Raw genomic sequence first — 12,490 nt, 5'->3', positions numbered from 1 at the left:
CTTCAGCATATAATCTGTCATGACTGTCATTACTCCGATCATATCCTTCTTTGCCTGAGCAATTTTAGCATCAAATTGATCATATAAATCCGATATCAGTTGATTAATTTCCTGTCTGAAGTCATTAAGCGTTTTGAGAAGAAATTCTTGTGTTAACAAATCTCCCGTGGAGGGTGTGGGAGGCAAGGGTAGCGGCTTCATAGCAGTTTTTAGAGATATGTTATTAAGGAAGCGCTTCTGTTTAGATTTGGGAGCCATTCCAAAGTAGAAATAAAAGACAAGCAATCAAGCGAGCCAAAAATCAAAGTCTCTGCTCCCCTCAGTTAATCTTTTAGCAATTAGTACAGAGAAGCCTTCAGGAGGGTAGGGCTGGCTAAGTACGTCACATCAAACACAAAAACTACGAGATCGCCATCTTGTGACGCAGCTAAAAAAGGAAGGGAGCCTTTTGCGAAATTGAAGCTGGTATTTTAGATAGTAATAAAAAAATTCCTCAGGAATGGTCCCCGCCCGGATTGACTTTTAAATAGCTTAGCTTTGTCCTGGGGGGGGGGCAATCTGCCTAGGCTGCAAAAAAGGCAGCGCGGAAAACTGGCCGGAGTAAAGGCTCAGCTAATGTTGAACCTCTTCTCCATTCACAGCAAGAAAAAAAAAGCTATGAATTACAAAGGATCCTAACGACTGACCTTCTCCCTGCCCCTTTCTGCCAGAAAGGGGAGATATCTATAGATCTTATAAGATATACGAACCAGAGTCCTGGCAGGAGCTTCGTTGAGCTCCCGACGGCGGCAGGCTCCACCCCCCGAAGCCTCCAAAACAGCATTGTTTTAACAACAGTGCTTTGGTACTACGTATGAAACCAGTAATTGTTTAATTCAGCTGATTTTTTCACTATAGCTTCCTTTTATTAAAGATGATCAGATTTCATAAACTTTCACAGAGAGCATGAAACACATACAATATTATCCTCAGCAGGCTCACAGGCAAATACCCTCTGATTCAGAGTTGGGTATTTCAGATAAAACATAAGCATATATGATTGCTAAAGTATACAAAATGAGATTTGCAAGATTAAAATCTGTATAGAATTGCCACAGATTTTATTATACAATATTTTATTATACAATACTATTTTATCATTTTCAAATCATTTAGCTGCCCTGGACAATTCAGGCTACCACTTTAGGATGTTTTCTTCCTTGTTACAAGATCTGTTCTAATTTTAAAAAATATGTTTCCTTATATCTAAATATTCATTCATTCACAGCAATCTAATCCAAACCTTTTATAAAGGCCATATAAGAGCTACAGTTGCATTGGAAATCTCATTACAGCTCAGTGATTGATTGTATCTGCATCAATACTCATGTCGCTTTTCATTTTACTTTACTTTTGAATTTTTCACTGACCTGAAATAATAGTATACATTTCTTACATGCTGCTTCTTCCTGAATTGCAGAATACACTTTGTTTTGTTTCTTTATGCTGATACTGTTCAGTTACTCTGTTGCATATATGTGTTAAGTTCAAAATACATATAACACAGTTTATTAAATTAAAATAAATAAAGCTCTAAAAGAGTATTTTTTTCTGAAAAGATTTGCAAGGCAAATTCTGTAAGACAGGGCTTTTGCTTTGTTAATAAAATCCCAGCAAATTATCTTCCTAAAAAAAAACCAATCACATCTATAGTCCTTGTTTAGCAACCTTTTGCAATAATGATAGCGATGAAAAAGAAAACCAATCCTTCCCTTAGTGGCCTTCATAGGTCTGTTAAAACAAAAGAAAACTGAAGAAAAATCCTAAGCACATTTGCAATTTTACTCAGCAACCACTTCTCTTAACAACCAAGTTGCCCATCTCAGTTATAAAACATTTTTAAAATAATACCCAGGAAATGTTCCAGTTTCCACTGATTGCATCTATTCTGGCTTTTAATTTTTAAAACAGAAGAAATTGTATCCTTTAGTTATTTCTGGTTAGTTTTCTGCACAGGTAGCCTTCAACTTACAACAGTTCGTTTAGTGATTGTTTGAAGTTACAACAACCCTGAAAAAAGTGACTCATGACCAGTTTTTACACCTATGATCATTGCAGCCCCATGGTCAAGTGATCAAAATTCAGATGCTTACCACTGACTCACATTTATGACGGTTGCAATGTCCCGGAGTCATGTGATCCCCTTTAGCGACCTTCTGATAAGCAAAGTCAATGGGAAAGCCAGGTTCACTTAACAGTCGTGTTACTAACTTAACAACTGCAGTGATTTACAACTGTGGCAAGAAAGGTCGCAAAATGGGGCAAAACTCATTTAACAACTGTCTCACTTAGCAACATAAATTTTGGGCTCATTTGTGGTTGTAAGTTGAGGACTACCTGTATTGTGTTTTTAAAAGGAATGGAATTGCTAGGAAAGAGATTGGCAACATAGGAACAACAGTTCCCAGGCTTGGGAGGACTGCCACATCAGCATAGTCAGCTGCCTCCAGTGACCTTGAAAAGGACAGCAAAAATGGCCACTGACGTGATCATCGGAAAGGCAGAAAATAACCTGCAATTTAAAATGTTATATAAGCTTTGTTTTCTGTATACACAGTAGACAATTTTTTCAATTGTATGAAATAACTAAACAAATTAAGCTATGTCTGTGAGCTTCCTTCTGAGCAAACTCCTGAGATTAGTATCTGAGAGGAATATACAAAGGAGACCTCTAGGAGATTCTTTAACATTAGATTAATCTAACAAGCGGAATTAATACAAGCTTCTATACCACCTCTCCTCAGATGTAAGGCAGTTCTGCTTCTGTTACCCCCTTTTTGAGAAAGGGGTTCCAGATTTTTTTTTCATAAATCTGCATATAATCCCTAGCTTATCAAAGTTAGAAAAATGGAATCTGTTAGTTACTATTTCCTTGTTGCAATGAGACCTTTAATTTATAATCTTAATTTTCTAAAATATTCATGCATCCTGGCTTATTTAAATATCTTGAACTAGTTTGCTAATTTCCGCAAGAAAATCATATAATTATCATTGTAATAACTCTCATTTGGACCATATGTCTACTTTCTTTCCTTTTATTTCTCATGAGGGTCTGTTTTGCTACTGACTGTGTTGAATTAATAAATATTCTTATTCTTCTCAATTTCTACAGGAGCGAATGCCTCTGCTCCAGATCAACTGAGTTTGGCATTAGCTTGGAACAGGGTAGACATTGCTCGCAGCCAGATTTTTATTTATGGGCAACAATGGCCGGTACGGTATCTATATGGTTATCAAATACTTTTCCAGTTGAGCATGGTTATTTTCATGGGGGAGAAGTGGGAGGGAGAGAGGGATTCTGGAACAAAATGTAATCATAATACATACATGTCATGTAATCATAATAAAGATGTCTGTAATTTTCTTGTAGAAATGTGTCTCAAGTGGAGGTTAAAGCAGCTGACCAATTGTCTTATTTTGTAGGAAAAAATCAAAGGACAAATATATTTACTGTGGCTTAAGCTTTCAGACACCAGTCTGCCTCTTGAGATGCCTGAAATGTCATATTATGCACTTTTGTTCTCTCTCGATATATATTTTGAGAGACACTGTTCCAGTTCAGCAATTCCAGATAACGAAATCTCAAATAACGAGGTTGAAAAAATATTTTTGCCCACCTGTAATTTGGCGCATGTGTAAATATGTCGCAGATATACAAATACAACAAGTAAGGGAGCAGATACAATTCAGATGTAGAATCTTCAGTTATTCAGAAAATTCAACAATTTCCATCTCAGCTACTGTGTCAGAGGGAAAAAGCTAAAAATTTGAGAGAGATGAATAGCATTTCTGACTGTTATGGAAGGGAATATAATGACTTCAGATAGGGAAATTAATCGAAAGTTGTTGAAAAGGTTGGGATAGATGAACCTGGAGGAGATTTAGTGACAGGAAGGGCAATTGTCTTCAGTAAGAAGGCTAGCTGTATATGTGATCATTTCCACATAAGCTAGAATTCAGAATTGTCCAATGAAAGCCTTGTTATGTGTGAAGGCTCTCTGCCACACACAATCATGTTGTAATGTGGAGACCATAATTTCACTTATGTCACCAGCGTAACTAGAAAAAGGCAAGTGCTCTTTACAGCTTCATCCATTTTGACTGAACATGCTATAGTAAATCCTTAACAGAGCCACAGATAAACAAGTATGGTTGATAATATAATGAATTCCCAAATGAAAATTTTTCAACTCTTGAGAACGTTTGATAAAGTCCATGGTATATCCAGCATACTTGAATTTTCCAAAATCATTCTGCAAAGTTTGACCAAGAGAATATGTCCTCTCACCATTGTTAAAACTGAAGAACAGAAAATGGAGGATACTGAACAATTCCTCCAGTGGAGAAGTGCAAGCTTTAAGAGTCACTCAATATTGTGTACTTCCTTTTTAGGTGGGGTCCCTTGAACAGGCAATGTTGGATGCCCTGGTATTAGACAGAGTGGATTTTGTGAAGTTACTCATAGAAAATGGAGTAAGCATGCATCGTTTTCTCACCCTCTCCAGAAGAGCTGTATAATACGGTAGGGGCCCTATTTGTTTATTTAATTCCCTTCAAGCCCAAGAATGAAGCCCAGAAATTCATCCAATTTCTTCATTCCCGAAATAATGCTTGCCTTCCTAAAGTGTTCCTGTAACAAAATCTCATAATGTTTTGCCTGCTTATCTTTTATTAAACCCTAATGCAACTGTATACTATGCTTTAAAAATGCATCTGTACCCTTTTATAGTTTGGATTCTGTTAAAAATAATTTGCTCCCAAGATGAATTGCTTTTTTAAAAAAAATACCATTTTCAAAACACCACTGAATGCACTAGGCTAAAGCAGACCATTTCAAATGTTCTATTTGGTTCCTATTATTTCTCAGGGAACACCAGCAGCCTTGTCAAAATAATAAAACTTTCACTTACTAGCAGGCTGTAACTCATGTATTTCACTTAAAAGATGAGCAAAAATTCAATAGACAGCCATTTTCCTCATCTAGCCAGAAAAAGTAATGCTGCTTATTGAATTTTTGCTTGATTTTCCTTTACTAATAATGGGGAGTAATAATGGTAATCTTAAGTCTATCTCAGGCTGCGTGGTTGGTATGATATTAAGGACATGTGGTAATTATTCTAACTCTGCAGAGGTCAGTATACTTTGCCTCCTGCTCTGTTTTCTCAATCACTCCCCAACATTAACTCATTTTAAAAAAGCAGGTATTGCATGATTTGGTAACCTCTATATAAGGCATCCATAATACATCATACTAAGTTTCATGAGATAGTTAAAAGCCATTAGCCATTGTCCATGACTCAAAGTTTTCATCTAGTAGTAAATGTTTGAAGAACTACAGCTTAGTACCTTTTGATCCACATTAACAAGTTGGATTAAGTCTACTTCTATCTCTACCCATTCGGAGCATCTTTCAAAAAATTAGCATACTGCAACTAAATCATTCATATGGAAGGAGAACTCTTGAATCAAAAGAAGAGAGTATTTTTAGTTAGATAACATTATGAATGCAAGAAGGGAGTGGAGTTTGCTCTCTGTATATAAACAGAAAGCAAATCCCACTCCCTAATAGCACTGATAATGTTACCTAGTTGGGTAATGATACATTTGCAAGAAAATAACAAAACTCAACCATAAGCTACAATATTCTCTCTTTTTTTTAATTCAAGTGTTTGGTAAGGCATTAAGAAACTGCACATTCAGTACTTGTCACATTCAGTACTTTGGGTGTTATGAGCTTTTTAGTTGGACTCTCTGTCCTTTAATCCAAATAGCTTCTTCAGATACATCAGAACTATTAAGCTGTTTGTTGTGATCTTTTTCAGAGACATGGGCCATCCAACACTTTGTATCACCTTGTCAGAGATGTCAAAAAGGTAAGAGTCCGAAGGTGGACAGTAATATGAAGGTAATATTGTAGCTGCTTCTTGTCATTAGAGACAGCCTCTGTTTTGCATGGGCTACCAACAAGAGCTTTCTTCCACCTTCTGCCATTGCAGTTGTGCAGTCTGTGTTCGTAATGATTCTCAGCCTTGTGTACAATACAGCTAACTAGTGGCTGCTAGTGGTTACTTTAGATGCTTTAGGTATACTGCTTCTGCTAGTGGACTGTAGGTGTTTTTCATGTGATGTGGATTTATGCAATAGATTTTTTTTTAATAGCCATCAGTGTTATGAATGCTGATTTCCATATTGTGGCCCAGTGTTGGACATTGCAATATATATTACTGCTGTGCTGGATCTTGAATCATTGCATTATTTTCAGCTTCGTTAAGTGCTATTTTTTTATATAGCCCCTTATCTTTTTGAAGTAGCAAGTTTAAAAAGAAAACAGTTCAGATATAACTCAGTTTATGTGACTTGAAGCTACTTAAAGGAACTGGTGGAAAGAGATTGTGCTTTTTATAGCAATATGTCTTGGATCCTATTCAATCATATTCCATCTCTTGCATGATTACCAGGAGAGTGAAGAAGAGAGTGAAAGAAACTTGTTGACCCTACAGGCTTTGGTTACAATTCTTACAGCTTCTTCATGCCTTTATATTGGGCACTGATTTTCTTCATGGAGATACAATGATATAAATTAAGCCCCAACTTTAAAGCCTCACGTCTATCTGTTCATAAGAATAATTGTGGAGAGAACCAGAGTATAACATTAGCTAAATAAATCCTCATCTCCCAAATTTTCTTTCTTGGCAAAACTATAAATTGATTATTTATAAATGGGGAGGAGGGTGGAAATAGGTACTAAAACAGGTGAACTTAATATCTATTGCCTAGTGGATGCCTTTGTATTGATCACAATCTTATAATCCTCTGGGGCTTGAAACCCATGCATAAAATACAAAGATCATCAGCTGTAAATTTACATATTTGTAGATTTCAGTTTTAAGGCAATTTCGCCTTAAAACATAAATGTCCAGAGAATGAGGAAAAAAAATATTTAAAATAGTTTGCCCTTTACACTCTTGTAAAACAAAACACAGAGACATAGTATCCAACAAAATGTTTAAAGAATTTTAAATCATAAGTAACTCAGAAGTTTGAGGGAAAAATTGAAATCTTTCAAAACTTTCAATATACTTGGAAGCAGGGGAAAAACTTTTTGAGAACTTATTTTACATTTGTTACTTCATTTATGAAATACTAATCTTGCAGAACCAGGCCAAAATGTGTAACATTTTTTTCAATTACAGAGCTAAATGTCTATTGGGACAATTACAAAACTTTTTACAACAAAAATGTTATGAATATGCAGCACAGTACTGCCTAATTCAAAATCAGGGATTAAGTTAATTTAACTTGTTTGCTTCCCTGTTCTCTTTTTCTTGTTGATGACGATGACAATGATGATGTATGTTTGTGTGTGTGTAAGGGCAACAGATTTCAAATTGAGGCCAACAGAATTTTACACACACACACACACACACACACACACACAAATATACATACATACATACATACATACATACATACATACATTGTTGGTCTCAATTTGAAATCTGTTACATTAGACAGCAATTGTTCCTCACTTCATAAAATGAAGAAGTAACATGTTATGATATTAGATTATTCCTGTAGACCTATAGCTGAGTGTGATAATATTTCTTTCTCTTCAGTTTCTGAATCTAGCAACAAATCTGACATCAATTTAAATGAAATGACATTCTAGAAAATAACCTCTTAATGCAACATATCATTATGTTGTCAGCACAATGTTTCACTGCCCATGACAGAGACAGATGAATGTCTAAAGCAACTTATCTCAATCTGATGAATTTTTATTTCTAGTACCTTAACAACAGTTTATTGTAACCCTTTAAGATCAAATAAATATTTGTTAAAATCAAGCACTTTGTAAGTATTACCCAGAGAACTAAATTATATTCATTTTATTCTTCTGAAGGGCAGTTTAATATCAAGACTGAAAAATAATTTTAGTATGTACATTCCTGGCACCTTTATGACACTTGAAAATTAAACAGCTAAATGGGGAGGAGGAGCTGACTTCGCAACAACACAACATGTGATCTTGGAGCTCTAAGATCGCAGTCAATACTTTTGCCACTGGATGGTCCTTTTAGACCTAAACCGTTCTGAAGAGATGGTGATAGGGAAGAGTCCTGCTGATCTCAGGGACACCACAAAGTCCCTGATTGATCCAGGAGAATCTCTTTTTGCCGGCAACAGAAGTGCAGCCATTGAAGCTGCTGAAGTTGGGACAGCTCCGGAACAGGAGGAAAACGGAAAGAAAAAATGTGTTCATCTGGTGAGGAAATCTTATTATTATAAAAGAAGCTACCCCCCAAAAAATAAAGCTAAATAAATTTGAAAACAGAAGTGAACAGGCGGCGAAATTAAGCTACATTAGACAGTGTGTTATCCTTTTTTATTTTCTTTCACGGATGGAACTTTTGCAAATGTCTCCTATTTTTTAAATTGAACGGATTAGTTTTTCTTTTACTACTTTTTATATTCTTTTTTTAATACCTATGGATTAAAATCTTTTTCCTTATTTTTATAATGCTGGATTGGATGTTGTTGTTGGTTTTTTTTGCTCCATTTAAGAATTTTGTTTTTTTTAAGCCTGGAATATAAAGAAGATATAAAAGGAATACAAAGAGGGCTGTAATAACACAGAGAAAGGAAGTAACACTGCCACTTGGAGGCTGGAGGCTTGGAAAGCTTGGAAATATTGTCTATTCTTTTTTCTCTTTGATCATTTGATTTTGCATTTCAAGGTTCCTCAGCTTGTTTACAGAGAGTGATAGTGAGAAGAGCATGGGTTGTTTATACAGGTGTTTTTCAGGAACTTCATTGGCAGCTGGAATGGAGTGAAAACAAAGCCTTGTCTTGAAAGATTATAAATGAACTTGCTTTAAATTGAATAAAAAGTTTTGAATGCCAGAGTGACAGTGTTTTCAAGTTGGAAGAATAACGCAACATGAAAAAGAAACCTCAACATTGCAAAAGATTATGTTTGAAATTCAAAAATTATTAGAAGTAGCAGAGAGAATTGAGAAGAGATTGGAGAACATAGATCCTAGAACAGCAAATTTTGATGGAAAAATTGAGGATGTTCATCAAATGAAGAAAGTGGAGATCAGAGTTCTAAAAACCGAAGGGAAAAATAAACAAAAAGATAAGAAAATTGTTGATACTGATAGTGAACTGAGCACGGTTGGAAATGGAAAGAGTGAAATATGAAAAGAGGAGATAGATGGACTGGAGCTCTACCCCAGATCTCAAAGTATAGAAGAAGAAAAAGAGAAGAATTGATGGAACTAAGGAGAGAAATTTTGTCAGAAGCACTAGTGATAACCAAAGATAAACTGATTGAAGAAGCAGATAGAGGGTTTTGAGCTTATACAAGATATACAATAAGCAATAAGTTGCGAAGAGAAGTCCATACAAAACTTACTAAGGAAATAACCAGAATACTAATGCCACAAATGGCAGGAGACATAAGACTGCACTATTACTGGAAAGACACAGGTTGATGTAATGAAAGCGTATAATAAAAAATTAAGTCAAATTTAGTTAAATTTAGAGCATTATATAAAAATGAAATGATAATGGATACAGTTAAATAATTGATTGATAATGATAATATATATATATATAATATAATATAATATATATTGATATAAATTGCAAATGGTGACTACAAAAGGAGGTTTAGAAACTGTTACTAAATATAACCAATTTCTAATTATAATATGTTATAAAGATGTAATGTAATTAAGTCAAATTTAGTTAAATTTAGAGCATTATGTATAAAATGAAGTGATAATGGATACAGTTAAATAATTGATTGATAAGGATAATAATGCATAGATATATATGGTTTAATAAGAGGAAATTTGATATAAATTGCAAATGGTGACTATGAAAGGAGGTTTAGAAACTCTGTTATTAAATATAACAAATTTTTATATAGAACATGTTATAAAGATGTAATGTTACTGGATGATATTGGGAAGAGCTAATGGAATGCCATTATGTGGTTTTGCTTTAAATTTGGAATATTTTATATAAAAGGCGTAAAACAATTATAGTCAAATGAAGGTTGAGGTATGATGATAGTAATATATATAAATATTCTTGATTTAAAATATATGATTTGATATGAATTGTAGGTGATGACTGTGGAAGGGGATGCACAGAAGTTTTTGTAACCAATCGACACACTTTCTACAATTTGTAATGGAAGATGGTTTTGTGGGGGGAGTTGCATGTTGTGTCATTTTGTGTTTATTCAAAAATTTAAAAAAATCTTTTAAAAAAAGAAATTAAACAGCTAAATATAAATGTGCTCTCAGAATGTGAGCACATTTAAAGTTGCATATGAAAAATTCCAAAGAAAGCTCTTGTGTATGTAGCAGTTATATTTAAGCAACAAAATCCAGTTTTTTCAACTATAATAGTGCAGTGTGAGCAGAACCTAATATTGGAGATAGTGATTGCCCCAATTATGTTAAGGAAAATTGTTTCTTTCTAATTGTAAAGGATGCAAAGAGAACACCATTCAAGTAACCATAAAAATAATTTTGTTTGCATGCAAGGAAAGGGAAGTTAGCAAAAATGGCAAAATTTTGCACTTTTCCTTATATTAAAAGACTTTAAAAGTGATAACAATGAAAGATCATGGATAACTCTTGAATTCCAGTTTTAAACAAATGCTGCTAATGAGTTATGGAAAAGAATGGACAATATGGCCCTTTCACCTCTTTTATTTGGTTAATAAAGGCCATTTCTCCTATATTTGAATATCAAGGTCATTAGTCAGAAAAGTTTGACCTATAATGACTACATTTTTTGCCAAATTTGATGTTTAATAATTACTCAAATAACAAAAGGAAAATGACACACTTTGGGAACTTTGATGGCTAAAGAGTGCCCTCTAATGTTCATATAATAAACATTTCTACCCTTTTTTTTGCCTCTCTCTTACTAGGTATACATTTAGTAAGATACCTTTCTGAGTAATTCATGACCAGTAAGCTGTATCTATGCATTATGATGATACTCAAAATTAAGCATCTGTAGAAAAGGTGTCACTTTCTGTATTTCTAACAATTTATTCTTTAGTCCTAAGCATGTCAATTTAAAAGGAGAGAGCCATTTGATTATAAATTGCTTTTCAAACAAGCAGTACAGTTCTTAAATAATGAAATGTTATTACAATCAACATAATCAGGCTATACTTTGAAAGCTTTTAGAAGAAGGAATTATTCTTGGCTTTGTCTAGAAGAAACAAAACTACGACTTACAATCTGAGTCATAAAAAGTATCATAGAAATATTTCACTTTTATTGGGTATTCAGACATTATTCGAATAGATTTGGATGCCTTCTAATCTAGAAAAAAATCAGAATAAAGATTCTCAGTTTTAGCAGACTGAGTAGAATAAAATTTAGTAAAAATATCAATAGATTGTATAATTATTTAAAATATTTGGAATCAAAAACTTTGTTTTATGTTCATATTTTTAGTTGGCAATAGACGAGATTGTATAAATTTGATCTGCTCAAAAGTCTTTAGAACCACTAAAATTAATAGCTCATAATATAAATCCTAGACAGGTAATATAGGCATGATTACAGTAATAATCTCAAAATGGCATTTTGTGTTTATTTACTAGGCATATAAAGTGCGGGCTACATCAACTATATTATCATTCTTAAAGCAATATATTTATTTAGATAGGACAAATAAGCAAGTGCAAGATTTTGTAAATACAGCAATAGGCCTATGCTTTCTATACATGGGGGTGGGTGGGTTGTAAACTGTTTTTGCATTGCAGTAATAACATAGAAACATGTCCTTTTTGATATTAGGAGAATTGAAAGTCAGTGGAGCAAGATCTGAGAAATGGCTTATGAGGTAAATTCATTATTTGGCCCACTCAGTGCTAAGTAATGAGGTAACAGATGAATTTTGGCACTAAATGATAGATGGTGTATGAAAATAAGTAAATATAACTAAAATCAACTTTTATTTAAATGAGAACACATTGGAATCTCCAAAAAAAATTGAGGACAAATTCACTGTCATATAGATTTGTCTCTAAAAAGTGAAAATACATTCTTCTGCACACACTTTTCCTAAATATCAGATATTATTTCACTATCATTACAGACAAATTATTTCCTTTTTGGAAGATGCAGGACCACATAGCAAAAAAATCAGTAACCAAAACTTCAAGTGAAAGAATTTTCATTTGTGCAGGCGGGTAGCTATAAGAATTTTTCACTTTTTAATTGTCAGCCATATGTATGAAGGTACAGTTTTGGTGTTTTAGGAAATAAAAGTGATAGTATTAATTAAAGAATCACAAGAAGGAGACGTCTGCTAAATATTTAATATTCAGTGTTTAATATTTATTTAATATCAATTAATTAATATTAATAACTATTTAATATTCAGCAAAAGAGCAAAACTTGTGATTAAA

The 12,490-nt window shown here is 33.7% G+C and overlaps 1 protein-coding gene across 1 annotated transcript in view; it reads left to right on the top strand.

Annotated features, from left to right (window-relative positions):
- TRPM3 (transient receptor potential cation channel subfamily M member 3) overlaps positions 1 to 12,490 on the top strand; it is a 79,155-nt gene that overhangs the window by 26,430 nt on the left and 40,235 nt on the right. The window contains exons 4-6 of the mRNA XM_032213837.1: positions 3,152 to 3,252; positions 4,432 to 4,512; positions 5,862 to 5,912. Of these exons, the coding sequence (XP_032069728.1) occupies positions 3,152 to 3,252; positions 4,432 to 4,512; positions 5,862 to 5,912 (233 nt within the window). The remainder of the gene's footprint in view (positions 1 to 3,151; positions 3,253 to 4,431; positions 4,513 to 5,861; positions 5,913 to 12,490) is intronic.

This window comes from Thamnophis elegans, chromosome 3 (assembly GCF_009769535.1).
Source record: "Thamnophis elegans isolate rThaEle1 chromosome 3, rThaEle1.pri, whole genome shotgun sequence".
NCBI classification, from domain to species: domain Eukaryota; kingdom Metazoa; phylum Chordata; class Lepidosauria; order Squamata; family Colubridae; genus Thamnophis; species Thamnophis elegans.
The sequence above is the reverse complement of the archived record's forward strand: the minus strand, read 5'-3'. Positions and strand labels throughout refer to the sequence as shown.